This window comes from Tenrec ecaudatus, chromosome X (genome assembly GCF_050624435.1).
Source record: "Tenrec ecaudatus isolate mTenEca1 chromosome X, mTenEca1.hap1, whole genome shotgun sequence".
In the NCBI taxonomy this organism is placed as follows: Eukaryota; Metazoa; Chordata; class Mammalia; order Afrosoricida; family Tenrecidae; genus Tenrec; species Tenrec ecaudatus.
Window position 1 is genome coordinate 118,650,078 of NC_134548.1, and position 16,332 is coordinate 118,666,409.

Genomic DNA, 16,332 nt, shown 5'->3' on the forward strand with positions numbered 1-16,332 from the left:
TGTTTGTGCATCAATTCATTCCTTGTTATTTTGGAATAATATTCCACTGTATGTGGTTTAGATACCCACAAGTTGAAGGACATTTGTTGTTTCCAGCTTTGCCTGATACGAATAAGGCCACTTGAACATTTATGTACAGGTTTTTGTGTGAATATAACTTGTATTTCACTCACATTGATAATTAGGGGTCAGAATGCTGAGTCATATAATATGTGTTTGTTTAATTTCATCGGAAACTGCTATTTTCTGTTTTGCATTTTGACCATTAAAGTATGAGTTTCAGATGTTTCAAACCTTTGTCAGCACTTGGTTTTGTCATGTCTTATTTTTAGTCCAACCATTCTAATATGTTGGTTGAAATATCTCCTCATGGTTTGCTTAGCATTTCTTTGATGACAGATGGTATGTTTGAATCTGTATGTCTTCTTTGATTGAAAATCGATACCAGCTGGTTTCCTATTCTTTAACTGAATTGTTATACTTTAGTTTTGAGATTTATTTCTATGTTCTAGGTATAAGCCTTTAATGTGAAGCAATTGGAATGCTCATACTTTGCTGATCGAAATATAAAATGGTACAGTCACTGTGGATAATAATTTGGTGATTCCTTGAAGAGTTAGTTAAGTATAGAGCTTCCCTGCGATACAGTTTTCTCATTTTTAGATGTATACACAAGAAACTGGAAAACAGATACATGAACGCTGGTGTTCATTGTAGCACTATTCTCAATAACCAAAGGGTGGAATCACCCTTAATGCTCATCAACAAATATATGGATAAACAGAATGCGATATATGCATACAATGATATACTAGGAAGTAGCCACCCCCCCCCCAGTACTCCCGATGCTCTTTTTTTTTTATGTGAGGGGGATAGTGCATTTGGAGTTCATTTCACCAGGTCGAACTGTTAATCAAGGTTTCTATTTAGAGATTCTATAAAGATTGCATAATACTGTGTGACAAAAAAAGACCTGATTCCTCAAAAAGAAAATAAATGTTTAGAAAATAATGATGGTAACATATGTACAAATATGCTTGATACAATTGATATATGGATTGTTATTAAAAAACCCTAATAAAATTATCTTTTAATTAAAAATACAGCCTGATTTATGGCAGATGAGGGGTGGGTTTTGCCACCACGACAATACACCTGCTCACACAGTCATCTCAGTGTGCCAGTTTTTGGCAAAACCCAGTATGCCTCTCTTGCCGCATACACCTTACTCACCTGACCTCACTCCATGTGACTTGTGTTTGTTTTAGAGAATGCAGAAGGATATGAAAGGACAGCCATTTGACAACATCGAAATATTTCCAAGAATGGAATAGCAGATTTGACAAATGTATTAAGTGTAACGGAGAGTACTTCGAAGGTGATAAGGTTGTTTTGTAAAATAAACAGCTTTGAAAAAAATCCATTTTTGTGGGGGAGTACTTCCTCCTATTGCTCAACAGAAGAGAAATGAAGTCCTGATAGTATGCTATAAGTTCACTCATATCAGCATATAGGTTTGTTGTAAAAGGAAAAATATTGTATGATCCTGCTTATATGAAATACCTAGAATAGTGAAATATCTGTATATAGAAATCAGAACTTAGTAATAGTTTCTAGGGGCAGGAGGGAAGGAGAGTGGGCATCGATTGAGTTTCTGTTTATGGTGGTAGAAAATTTGGGAACAGATCTTGGTGATGTCATGGAGGTCACAAAATTGTACATGTGAAAAATTCTTTCATCAGAAATGTGATTTGCAAATATCTTCTCCTATCCTGTGGCTTCAGTTTTCATCCTCTTAATATTGTCAAAGGATAGATGTTTCAAATTTTGATGGAAAACATTTGTCAATAATTCTTTTATGGTTTATGCTTTTGTTGTTATATCTAATAACTCTTTGCCTAACCCAAGGTCAAAAAGATATTTTTATGTGTTCTTTTCCAAAGGTTTCAATGTTTGATACATTATATTGAAGTCTATAGTCCATCTTGAATTAATTTTTAATATAGTGTGAAATATGGGTCAAAGTTCATTTTTTGTTATTTTTCTGCAGGACTATCCAATCATTGAAAAAAAACTCCTTCCCATTGAATTATATTTTCACCTTTGTTGAAAACCTATTGATCACATATATGTGAGTCTATTTTTACACTCTATCTTTTCTGATAGAACAGTTTGCATAAAGAGTTGTCTTGAACAATATAGTTGTGTATTCACCTGCCCTCTAACTTTTTTCTTCCAAAATCAGTTTGGCTAATCTACTGCATTTGGCTTACCAAATAAAATATTCAATTACCTTGTTAATTTTTACAGATCCTCAAAATTATTTTATTATTTATAACAACTTTTAAAATAGATTATTTGGGCTTTTCTATGTGGACAATCATTTAATCAGTTTTTACTTCCTACTTTTCTAGTTTTACTCCTTCTTTCTAGTATGCATAACTTTTATTTCTTTATCTTGTCTTGCTTCACTGGTAAAATAGATATTCTTGCCTAATTGCCAATCTTCCAGGAAAAACTTTAAATCTCTTTTTTTACATGCTTTTTTTTATCATGTTGAGGAGCTCTCCTTCATACTGTGTTTTTTTTCCCTGGCAATTAGTAAAATAATTACTGTATATACTTGTGTATAAGCCGAGTTTTCAGCACAAAATGTGCTGAAAAACTGGGGTTTGGCTTATACACAGGTTTATGGTACCCCAGCAAGGTGTAACATCTCAAGGGTAATTGCCGTTCCTCCACTGTTCATTCAAAGCCCCGCTGACATTGCAGGGCTTTGAATGTTTGTTTATTCACATCTAACCAATCAGAGCTGTCCTATGACGTGGACGTGGACGGGCTCCAATTCGCAGAAACACCCGTAGTGATTCACTTACACCAGCAGCTGAACTGGTAAAGATGTGTCTGTGGCTGTGCTCTCTCTCCCCTCTGGTCTCTGTGTTAATTCACCTTCTGCATTTCCCATCCTAGGCTTATACTCGATTCAATCAGTTTTTCTGGTTTCCCAGGTAATAATTAGGTACCTTGGCTTATACTCTGGTCAGCTTATATTCGAGTGTATACATGTCTTTTCTTCAGTTTGTTGACAAGGAACCCTAGTGTTACTGTGGATTAAGCATTTCACTGCTAATCACAAGGTCAGAAGTTCAAAATAACCATCTTTACTGTAGAAGAAAGATAAGACTGTCTGCTACCATAAAGATTTATAGCCTCAGGAACCCTATGAAATAGCTCTATTCTGCCCTATAGGGTCACTATAAGTCTGAATTGACACAAAGGCTGTGGATTTGGTTTGGTTTAGTTTGATTTAATCTTTTGATAAGCTGTTTTACAATGAAGGATTTTCAAATATTTTACTAGCCTTGTCTTCACAGGATAAACATCTCTTACTCAAGACATAATATATTTTTAATATATTTATATAATTTTAGGTTATTTACTAACATTTTGTATGTAATTTTTGCGTCTCCTTTCATGAAGGATGCTGGTGGTAGTTTTCTTTATTTGTAAATTTTTATCTGGTTTCCTCTTAAATTGTGTAATTTTTACTCTGCTTTTTCTCTTAAATTTTCTGATATGGTATGATCAAGTTCACCTGTGAAGTCATCTGACCTTGGAATTGTGTTTGTGAAAATGTTTTCAGCTAAAAATTCACTTTTATAAAAAGATAGAGGAAATCCAGGTGATAAATTTCTACTTGAGTGAGTTTTCTTAATTTGTATCTTTGTTGAATTTATTGGCATAAAGTCGTTCATAATATTCTCTCTCTATCCTTTTTATGTCTATAGGGTCTGTTGTGGAGTTCTTTTAGGTCCCCAGCATTGACAACTTGAGTCTCCTCCATTCTTATCTTTGCCAGGATTGCTAGGGCTTTATGAATTTTTATTAAACTTTTCAATGAGCCATATTTTTCTATTTTGTTGATTTTTTCTTCTAGTGATTTTCTGTTTTTACTTTCATTGATTTGTTACTTATTTTTTACTTTCGCCTGTAAGTTTTTGGTTTTATATTAGAGTACATTTTCTAGTTTCCTAAAGTGTTGATTTGACATATTCTCTCCTTTTCTAATGTAGGTATTTTAATGCTGGATTTGTCTAAGTGCTATTCCAGCTGGACCCCACCCATTTTCTATTTTTTACTTTTATTTAGTAGAAAATACATTTAAATTTCTCTTTTGATTTCTTCTTCAACTCATGGACCATTTATGTGTTACCAAAAGGCTAAAAGTGACAATATTGTGGGATTATGGGTAAAGTTTATTTTTAAAATAGTTTTATTCATAGAAAATTCACAAATCCTATACTTCAATAATTTCATCACTTTTAAAGAGTTGCATATACATCAACACAATCAGTTCTAGTGCTGCCTCCTCTACCTGCATTATTCATTATATGCTCTCTAATTGCCCCCAGCTCTGTCCCCCTCCCCACCATATTGTCTCTATGCATACACTCTTTCTGTGCTTCATAAACTGGGACATTTAACAGAAATGATATAAAACAAAACAAAACAAAGAAAAAAGACAACAATAATAATAATAATAAAGATAAAATAAAAAATAGGAAAGATAGGAACATCAGAAATATTAAAATGTCAGAGAAAAATATTCTATTGTGGAACAAGCAAGAAATACTTGAGCCTAGAGCAAATTCAAGTTGGGTCAAGAGGCAGGTCAACCTTGGATCAAGTTTACAATAATCTCTGTCTGATAGTAAAGCTGTTCTTGACCCTCATCTGTGGCCATAGGAGATCTGCCAGAGGCTTCATCTGACTAGACACTTTGCATATGGATTTCTACAAAGTGGGCATTCACAATTTAAGCTCTGATCCCTTTCCCTTCATCATATTTGGATTTCATTATCATCATCTTTGGATCACACATGTTGGTGTGCTTCTTCTATGTGTACTTAGTTGATGTCTCACTTACATGATTTCTTGTTTGAATGAAAACCTTTAAGACCCCCAGACACTATTCCAATTGATACCTGGGCACCATCTAGTTTTTTCACCACAGATTGCTGTAGCACCCTTATCATCAGTGATCTCCATGAAGGGGAGTATCGAGCAGGGACATGTTATAAGAACTAACTGTTCTTGGATTGGGGCTAGATTTAAGTGGGAATCTAGAATCCATCTGCTTATCCAGGAGTTATGAAGAACTGTGGTTTACTTTAGCAGTCACATTATCATTTTATGAGAACAAATAAAACCAAACAACAGCAACAACAACAACATACCTCAAAACAAAACACACAAAAAAGAACATTGTCAATCATCTCCCTGGGGTTTAAGGCATTTGCATTGATAGCATCAATATTTTATCCAATGACTTAGAATTTAAGGTAATGTTGATATGAGGAGTTTATGGGAGTATAACCTAGCTGTGAACTGCAATCCATGCATTGTTGCATTGTACAGATTGAATTCTTAAATGATTAAGTTCTATTTATGTTGCCCATAGGGGTTGGTGCTGGTGGGAAATTTTCTGTAACATTCCTCACATGGGCTGTTCCTTGCCTATCAGATTAATGCCTGTCATGTTCATGCAACGGGAGCATTGAGATATTAACTATATGGTGGTTCTGGGGTCACGTTCATTGGTTGCTCACTAAATCAGGAGTCCAACCTAAAGTTCAATGACCACCATTTCCACAGTCTTAAGGTGGCCATCATTTGCTTTCTTCCTTATCAGGAAAGAGTGCTCCTGAGTCCAGTGGCCACAGGTAGTTTGGAGGTAAGGCCCAGTTCATTCCATTGCGGTTCCAATTCAAGTCCTTCTGGTGTGGCCCATGGAGGATGCCATGTGTCCTATAAGATCAGTGTCTCAGAAGTAATCATAGTACTTAGTCCATGGCACGGTTCACCAATGGCTGGTCAGAAGCTTATAGCACTGTATTTTATTCTCCCTTTAGGTTCCCTGCAATGATTGCTTAGCATCCCTCCCCAATGGTAACATTTCATTGCTCTCTATATAGTTCTTTGTTTTTATTGTGTTCTTGCATGCATTTCTGCATGGTTTATAATTTGCAACCTTTACTCTACTGAATTTCCAATTAGGAAAATTTAATATAAAAAGCACTTTATGTTTTGTAGCACTTTGTACTTTATAAAGAGCTTCAATTAATTAGCCAATATCTGGATGAGGGATCATCTATATTTCACAGATGTTGGAAACGGAGGCTGGTAGAATTTAATTGACTTACTTAAGGTCATACAATTAAAGCTCATTAAGACTCAAGTCCAACTTTTCTTTGTTCATTATTCTGAGGAAGTTGAAATTAAAGATTTGTACATTACACTGCAATGAATCTGTGGGCAGTGAGAGCATGTGATAGTCTTTCAACCAATAAGTAACATGGGGCATTTAATTTAGTAGTTAAAGTTTTTTAAGTTATATTGACATATACTTAATTCATGTACCATACTATGGAGAGGTTTAAATATATTTTAAAATTGTATGGTCATCACTACTATCAATTTTAGAACATTCTTTTACCCATTAATATTAACTCCCCATTACCTCCCAACCTCTCCTGTCACAACCCTGGTGAACTATTAATCGAGTGACTGTCTCTATGGGTTGACCTATCCTGGATTTCATATAAGGAAAATTATACTCCCAAAGCCAACAATGACAAAAAAATTAAATACAGAAAAACTTTAATCCAAGAGAAAGCAGAAGATAACATAAACTAGAACAAATTCAAAATAGGTCAAAAGGAAAACAAATAATAATGTTAAATTTTAGCCTAGTAGTAATCCACTTAAGAAAGCACTCTTTTGGAGGGCAAGACTATTCATATCCCTGGTCAACAGATTCAAGAAATTCATTGGAGGTATAATCTATGTGGAAACTTTGCAAATGAAATTTTGGGCTTTCATTGGGTGCATAGAATTTCAGCTTTACTACAATTATCTTCTCTGATGTTGGAGTTTACTATTTATAATCCTTGGGCCACATGGTCTGATATATTCTTTCCATGTGAATTTAGCTGACACCTCACTTAGAGGGCTGCTTGTTTCAAGACAAATGTTTAAGACCCCAGATGTTATTCTTTCTGATACCTGGGCACTACCGTTCTTCTTCACCGTTCTTTGCTATAGAACCCATATCTTCGGTGATCACTTCATGAGTGCAAATATTGAGCAGGGCCACATCATAAGAACTTATTTTTCTTAGATTAGGGATTATGATTAAATATGAGCCCCAAATTGATTTTTATACCTAAACTTTATATATATACTTGGTCCAGTTTAGAGGGAGAATTATCAACTTGTTGAGAAATAATTTAAGTAACTTTGATGAGATATTTTATAGTTCCAATAATAATTTCATTAATCTAGCCCATGGCATAACATCTAAAATCTCTGGAAAAAAAAGAGAATACACATATATAGTAAAGTTTTTTAGACAAAAACTTATGGATGTTCACTTACATGGATTAAATACTTAAATAACTGAACACTGTTATGCAATGAGGGTTTGAAACATGGAAAAACTTTCAATAATGCTCATTCACCAAGGCAAAACTATACAGGACTAAGACATGCCACAAAAAGCAAAGGGAGTAAAAATGGCACTATATGGTAGTCTTAAATGACCAATTATCAGACATCCTCAAAAGTAGGAGATTTTTCACAAAGTCCTCAGTGTAGTTTTAATTTAAAACTCCGATTACTAGTGAGGTTGACTAATTTTTCATATGTTTATCATCTGTTCCAATATCTTCTCTGCATGTTAATATCCTTATAGTATTTCTCTATGAAATTTTTAAATATTTTACTTATTGATTTGAATGATTAAGATGAAAATGTTCTATATACTAATTCTGAGTTTATTATTTATTAGAAATATTGTCTCCCAATTTTTTCTAATCTGTCTTTTCTTTAGTCTGTGATTTTTGATCCTCAAGGAAGTATGTTGTATGAGGAATATTGATTATTTTTAGTTTTTTATGATAGAAAGTAAGAAATAAAAGAGGTTGGAATTATAAAGGAAGACACTTAATTTGGAAATTCAATTCACCAGTCATTTGACAATTGGTGGCCATATGATAGATAGATAAAAGAATGAATATTACCTATTTCTGATGCTCTTGTAACCAAATGGAGAAATAAAACAAATAACATGATATGTGCTCAAGTAACAGATACAAGAGAAGTTGTAGCTCCCAAAATTTCTATCACAGTTTTGGGATAATTAATAGTTACTTGTGTGTGCAGATGTTTGTAGTTCAGTGGGAACAGGAACTGTGGAATTTTACTCATAATTTTATCCCCAGAACTTCATATAGTGCCTAGCAAAGAGTATGTGCTCAAATATGTGTTTCCTAATTGAATCATAAGCATTTATGGGAAAAGTCAAATATGTGGACCTATCAGAATGTGAAGCTGTCAAGATGTTCATTTTGCTTGGTTCCTTGGTCAATGTACATGGAAGCAACAGCCAAGAAATCAAAGGACATATTGCACTGGGCAAGTCTTCTGCACAAAACCTTCTTAAAGTGTTGAAGAAGACTAGGGTGATCTTGACTCCAGTCGTGTATTTTCAGTGGTATCATATTCAGTGTGAAAGCTGTACCAGAGAAGAAGGGATGCATTTGAACGATGGTGCTGGTGAAGAAGATTGAATGGATTGTGGACTGCCAGAAGTACAAAGAAATCTATCTTAGAGGAAGTATAGCCTGGCCTTAGAATTGAAGAGAGTGAGATGATTTATGCACTTTGGACATGTTATCAGGAGAGACTAGTCTATGAAAAAAGACATTATGTTTGGCAAATCAGAGGGACAGATTTATAAAAACCCTTCAACACGAGAGATTGACATCATGGCTGAAACATTGGCCTCAAACATGATAAGTGTGAGGATAGTGTAGGATAGGGCTGTGTTTCATTCTGTCGTGCATCGTGTTGTGGGCTGAAGCTGACTAGATGGCACCTAACAACTAGCATCACTATATATTTGGCATATCACCCTTATACCAACAACAAGCAACTGTCAGAGCATTCTTATATATCGGTGTTTTACTCATTAACTTTCATTTTCAAATAAAGGGAGAACAATACAATGTTTTTCAAAAGGACATATGATATTATTCTCCTTTACTTTAGCATTATAGCACAGTAGTTGTTAAAATTTGGGCTTAACTGTCAGACCAACTTTGGTTTGAGTCCCTCCTCGGTCATGTATTGGTTATATGACTACTTTCTCCTCATCTGTAAAATGGGAATAATAATAAACCATAACCTTACTTGGTCATTGTGAGGATTCAATGAACAAAGCATGTAAAACACCCACTGAGTCCATGGTAGAGGTTCTTTAAAATGTCCCTTCTGCCTTTTTCATTGATGTACACTGAAACTATTGTAAACTGTGATTGCCTTCAAATTTTGTTACTTGGTTTCTTTTCTAATAAACATATTCTCCATCTCCTTCCCCACAGATTCAGAGACATATTGTGTGTTTCAAGACAAGAAGTACAGAGTGGGTGAGATATGGCATCCTTACCTGGAACCCTATGGGTTGGTTTACTGTGTGAACTGCATCTGCTCAGAGGTACAATCCCTCATCTCATGACATGTGATTTTCCCTTTTGCTCCTCAGCATGCAGAAATGCTTTCAATACCTAGGTGCCCAGGAATTTCAGGTGATAAAAGAAGGTAGATATCAGACTGCTAGGAAAATGAATTATCTATACTTACCTGGCAGGGGAGATACCATGATCTGGAAGGTGGTTTTCCCAGGGTGAGGCTTATCTATCACACTCTGGATGTGCTAACCCCTGCGATTTCCCCAAATGTGGGAAACTCGACTGCATAATTTGTGGTAGTGGGGGACTGCGTTCACGCTCTCCCCTTAAAAAAGAAATATCCTCTATCTTTTCCCTTTATTGCCTTTTGACTTAACTTTCATGGGCTTTCTGAGAAATTGCTATGTATATCCATATACTTTGATCTCTTAAAAATAATAACAATAAGAGAAAACATTGTTATTGAGTCTTTTGGATGCATAGCAAGTAAACATGGTAGAATATCTTGATAGTAGTAGTGAGGGAAAGCTCAGTTGTTTAAAAAAAGCATTTTTGTAAGTTATATTTAAATCTGGTCTCTAGAGAGAAGATTGAGGAGTATAAATGGGTTCATGACGAGAATGTATTTTTTGTTGACTCAGCCAATAACAATTGGCCATGGCTTCTGTCCAAGCATTCAAAGAGGCTTTACAACAGGCAAAGTTGATAGTTTCATCTTCTTTCATAGTCTTGACCGCAAATCACAGTTGCAGTTCATTGTTCTGAGTAAGCCTTTGCCATTATATACTAGTTGGGGATTTCTAAGCCATTATACTACTGACATTTTGGGCTGGATAATTCCTTATGGTGGGGGGGCTGTCTCGTACCTAATTGGATGTTTAATAGTACTTTGTCTCTGATCAGTGTCATGCCTCTCACCAGTTGTGCTAACCCAGAATGACATGACCAAAGGAGAAGCCAAGACCTCTCTGGCTGAGAAGTACTGAAGGAGGCCAAATTTAAATTGAATTATATCCCCCCAAATATTGTTGCAAATCTTGATACCTATGGATATAATCCATTTTGGGAATAAGGTTTTGTTATGTTAATTGTGCCTTAAACCAATCTCTTTTAAGATATCAACAGAGCAGAACAGTCACAGAAATAAGCAAGTCTAGATAGAGGAAGATAGATGCCACATCACTGAAAAATTGGTAGGGAATTGATGAATAGGCAAGGATCCTTCTCCCCAGATTTGACAGAGAAAACCTTCCCCTGGAACTGGCACCCTGAATTTGGATGTGTACTTTACTAAATTTTCAAAAAATATATTTCTGTTCATTAAAGCCACCCACATGTGATGTTTCGATTAGTGCAGCCCTAGATAACTAAGACATACTAGGTCTTGAGAGGTGGAACCTTTGAACATATCGAGAATATTTTCAAGACTGAACTTTCATTGAGACCCTGTTGAAGAGCTGCAACCTTTCCCTAGTGCACAAGTATGGCAAGAACAATCATTTGCAATCCTGATCCTTTTTCAATTTGCACACAAAATGGAGCTGTCAGAAGTCTGAGCATCTGGGAACCTAACCTTTACCACATGGCACATGGTGATGGTAAGAGACTGTGGGGCTCTAGAGTCAAGCCAGACCCAATTTCCAGATCCAGCTCTACCACATGTGAGCCTTGTTCTGCTGGATGAGTTACACCACCTCTCTGAGTGCCTTCAGCATCCTCTTTGCAAGAAATAACAATAATAATATTTCATAGAGTTATGGTAAGTATTAAACTGATAAGTCCATTTAAAGTCATAAAAACAGTGCTTAGCTCATGGCAAACCTTCAAGAAATGTTGGTCACTGCTATTGTCACCTCCGTCGTCATCATGATGGTTATTGTTATTAATCAGTGTACTGACTAGAATAGAATTCAGCATGGAAGCATTGAAGATGGTTCAGGTAGGATCTCATCAGGAAGGGTGTGGTATCTGGTGTGCTTTAGTGACCACACCTCAAGATGATTCCACCTCAATTCTGAGGAATGTGATATCTAAAGATTTGGGGGTGTTTCCAGATGCATCATTTCAGAAATCGATTCTGGAAAGTACATTAAAAAGCAAAAGGTTGGTAGGAAGGTGATACAGATGTGGGTCAAAGAAGTCTGCTAGGGTATATATTAAGTGGGGCATCTGGCCACTGCTGTTGGACATGATAGTTTCGGATTCTTGAACCAGCACATTGGAGATGGACAGCTAACCTTTAGGGACCGAGGCTTTGTTGTCGGCAGGAAAGTGAAAATGTTAATATGTTCTAAATGCCAATAGTTCAAGTACTCCACGCATTCTGTTTCTCCACCCTATTCACTACCTTCTTCCACAACAGCATGACAAATCACAAGTAGCCTTTATGGATGGAAAATATAAATGAAAAAATTTATTTCCAAAGTTGTCTTTTGTTCCAGCAATTGTTCTGAGTTGTTAAACTTGGGATCTTGTGATTGCAAATCAGGCAGGGCCGCATTCACTCCACTCAGCATGCTAGCTACCCAGTCCAATTCCAAATTTAAGTTCTCAGAAAAAAATTGGATTAAAAGGGAAATGAGGATAAGAATCACCCAGCATACTAGACCAAGACTCACTTATATAGACTCTAGTTTCTAGTTATTAGGGTATACCTCTTTGCCCTTCTCTTCCATGGCACTAGAAAAATTATTATGCAATCAGACTAGATTCCTGGAAATGACTTGAGTTGAAAACGGGGGACTGAGGTTAATTCATCAGAGCCAGGTCTGTGTAAACCACCCACAGTTATTGGGACGTTCTGAAACCTGGAGCGGTAGAGATCTCAACAACAGCAAAAGAGACCAATAAGCTATCATCCAACCCAGTAGAGGTGCTAGTGATGAGAAAAGGAAATAAAATGCTGATTTCATTCAGCTTCTTGGGAGCGTCTTATTCACTGTCTGATTGAGTCTCTCCCTGCACGACTGTTACCCAAACTGGCATGATCAGAGTGACCTTTGAAAGATTTTTTTTCCTGTTTGCCTTTTCCCCCCTTCAGAACGGGAATGTGCTTTGCAGCCGAATCAGATGTCCACCCCTCCATTGCCTGTCTCCTGTGCATATTCCGCATGTGTGCTGCCCTCGCTGTACAGGTACACAAACTTGCCTCTTTCTTTGCCAGCTGTGGTTCTCCTTCTCCCACTTCATCTCCCCAGTTCCCCAGAAGGGAAACTTCCAGACAGAAATAACAATAGGACACTTTTAGGCAGCCCAAACTGGCCCCTAAGTACTGTTTATAAACCAAAAGGGGCATATTTGAGGCTCTAATAAGTTATTGGGTACCCAGTAACAGATTTTCATTGGGCTTTTAATCATTTGAAGGTGACTGTCAATTGGGGGAAGGGATTTGTGGCTCAAAGATTTTCTGCCACAAACAGCCTCTTCCTACCATGGGCAATGGGCATCGGGGAAGCTATAGCATGGCAGTGAGTGCCCTATCCAATGAATGCTTGAATTATATCCCGGCATGGCTTCTAAATGATGAGGGGGCATTTATGATGCAAAGGAATTGAACCAGTAAGGTTTATGACAGTATAAAGCTGCCTGCCTGCTGCATAGCCACCTCCTCGAGACTGTACAGTTATTATGTACACATTGTTAAGGGCGACTATAACAGGGAGCCAGACAGAGACTTTTTCACAAGGTTGTTACAGCGTCTACTTTTAAGATTTGTGCCTGGGGTGTTTGTCTGAGGCCGGGGCTCCCTCAATGCAACTTTGTTCACATCTGACTGGGATCTGACCGCAAGGTGTGTAAGCACAGAATAGCTTGAGGGATGCCTGCGGGCCCAAAAGCAGTCTGAAGAAAAGTTAAGTGACCATCTTGAGCATTAGAGCGTGGAAGCGATGTAGTCCTGTCACTCTAGGATGGCAGTTCTTGACTTGGGTGCACTGGTGGACTTTATTGAGGGGCGATAGTGGTGGCAATGAGCTTCTTAAAAGTGTTCACAGGGTTGGGTGTAAATATGTATACATACAAATTTGTATAAAATATCCATCACTTTCTTGGTATTCCTAAAGGGGTGTGTCTAACTTGAAAATGGTGAGGAATTACTAGTCTAAGCCACAGATGGTGCTTTTAGAGGAGATGAACCAAAAGTGCTAGGGAAAAATGGTAGGAATGAAGCTAGGAATAAAGTTCAATGAAAACTCAATTAACCGAAATATTTCATGAATGGAATTTTCATTTAAGACGAAACTTCCAAGCCTTTTTTAAGCTGGATTTTCTTTTTCTTTGTAAAAGTTTTTTTTGGCATAAAATTCACTTATCATACCCTTCAATAGTTTGGTCATATTAAAAAGAGTTGTACAATCATCACTACAGTCAGTTCCAGAACATTTTCTTCTTTCTTGTACTCATTGTTATTAGCTCCTCATTTCTCTCCAACCTCCCTTCTGAGACCCTCAATAAGCTATTAATCCAGTTACTGTCTATAGATTTACCTATCCTCAACTTCATACACTGGAAAACATACAAAAAACAACAAAGAAACCTAACAAACAGCAGTAGGAACAATAACAAAGTAAACCAGAGAAAAACTTCAATCAAAAGGAAAGCAAAATATGTTAAAAGCTACAACAAATTTAAAATGAGTCAAAAGGGAGAGCAAATGAAAAGGTGTTAGATTTGAACCTAATAGATTTTCAATAATCTGCTTTGCATTGCACACTACATGATCCTAAGTCTATTCACATCCCCGGTCCCTGGTCGGAAGGGAGATTCACTGGAGGCTTGATCCATGTGTCTTTCCTCTTCTTCTATATAAAAATATGAAACACCAGTGTGTTAGTCAGGGTAGTCTAGAGAAGCAAATCCAGGGAGGCTCATATGTTTGTGAGGGAACTTTATCACAAAGAGCAATTGTACATAAAGAAAGCATCCCTGGCCGGTCCATATCAAGTCCATAAGTCCGATATTAGCCCATATGTCTGATACCAATCTATAAATTTTTCTTCAGACTCATGAAGCACATGTAATGACACCAAATGCAGGAAGATCACAGGCCAGTGGGTGGAAAGTCTTGTGGATTCAGTGGCAGTGGAAGCATCTCAACGCTGGCAGGAATCTCTACATGACTCCTCCAGCTACAGCACTCTAGCGTAGCTCCATGTGTCTTGTCAGCAGGAATGTCTTGTAGAGTGTGTGTGTGTGTGTGTGTGTGTGTGTGTCCCACTTCCAGTGAACTATTTATCTCCTTCGCTCTTCCAAATGAGGTCATCCTGCTGCGACCTGATTGACAGGCTGAACTCCACCACTTCACTCTTAATGATTTTAAATTGACAACAGATTATGCAACTACCACAAACAGTAAAAGAGTCAAAAGAGAGAGCAAATGATAAGGTATTGCATGTTACCTAACTACATCTGCCATAATCAAGTTTACAATACTGTCTGACAACAAAAGCTATTCACATTCCTCGACTATGGTTGGAAGTGATGCACTGGAGGCCTTACCCACGGCAGGACCCTGCAAACGGATTTTGGGCTGCTGCTATCATCCATGTTGCTATTTTTAGGTACCTCCGAGTCAGTTCCACCCCATGATGATCCTATGCACGACAGAAGGAAACAATACCTGGTCCTGTGCCATCCTCACAATTGTTTCGATGCTTCAGCCCATTGTTACAACCACTGTGTCAATCCTCCACTTTACTGAGCATGTGCCATCCATAGCCTTCTGTACACTGGGTGTTCACTGTTTAAGCTCTGATGCCCTTCCTTCCTTCAGATTTGGATTTTATTATTTATAATCTTTGGATCACACGGGTTGGTGCGTTTTTTCCATGTGGACTTACTTGATGCCTCACGTAGATGGCTGCTTGTCCAAATCTTTTTTGGTCACCACCTTAATAATAGTTCAATACATATTCCGGCATCAGTAAATATATTTCATTGACCATACCAGGGAACTTCTAAACCTTCCTGGAAATTTTCATTATCTTTTCAGTCAATTTTCCCAAGAACTTTTTAAAACTCTTTATAGAAATCTCTTTTCCAGATGGCAAAGACCACATCATACCACAAGTTTATCATTCTGAGTATTGGCAATTACAGTATATGCTTATAGAGCTTGACTGGGCACGTGAACACCCTAAAAGTTAGGTTTTGGAATGAATACTTAATTTCGTTTTACGACTTTTGAGTGTGTTTGTTTCTTATTTTATAGAAAGTGGATTATAATAGTGTAGTATGCAAAGGGCCTTGGTAAATAAAAATAAATTTCTGATAAAGAGCCTATTCCAGATAGCCTTTTATTTATTTATTTTTAAAGTCTTTGATCTTCCTGGTACCCTATCCAAAAATATACCAGCTTTCTTTCCCAAAATTCCTTAAAAGTGATTTAATGTCATAGGAACATGTGTAAACTAAAACAGGATGAAGTATGGCTATCAACTAGCAGAACTACCTCACAGGAAGCAAGTATGGGAGGAAGTGAAACTACATGTTATTTGAGAGGGAAAAAAAGTGCTATAAGACTTGCGATCCTAAATCCCCAAAAATAAATGATTGGGAAAAAACAAACACTGGTGTCTTTAGGGCTTGAAAAGTTCAGCTGGTAATTTTCTTTTCTTCTTTTTCTATTTCCTTCCTTTTAACTATAAATGTAGATACCCCTTTCTGTGGGCAATGGTAATAAAGTTTCCTGAAATACAAAAATCTCTCTATCTGCCCTCATATTTTAATGATAGTTTGGTTGAGTGTGAAATTTCAGGTCCACGTTTATTTTGCCTCAGCATTTTAAAGAAACTACTTCATGGCT

General features: G+C 36.8%; 1 protein-coding gene and 1 non-coding gene across 9 annotated transcripts in view; both read left to right on the forward strand.

Annotated features, from left to right (window-relative positions):
• Nucleotides 1-16,332, forward strand: part of CHRDL1 (chordin like 1) — a 161,031-nt gene that overhangs the window by 25,638 nt on the left and 119,061 nt on the right. For all 8 annotated transcript variants that reach the window (XM_075538152.1, XM_075538154.1, XM_075538156.1 and 5 more), the window contains exons 3-4: nucleotides 9,444-9,556; nucleotides 12,571-12,664. In XM_075538152.1, the coding sequence (XP_075394267.1) occupies nucleotides 9,444-9,556; nucleotides 12,571-12,664 (207 nt within the window). The remainder of the gene's footprint in view (nucleotides 1-9,443; nucleotides 9,557-12,570; nucleotides 12,665-16,332) is intronic.
• On the forward strand, nucleotides 9,695-9,858 carry LOC142435436 (U1 spliceosomal RNA). Its single transcript, XR_012781493.1, has one exon. It is a non-coding gene; the product is annotated as a U1 spliceosomal RNA (small nuclear RNA).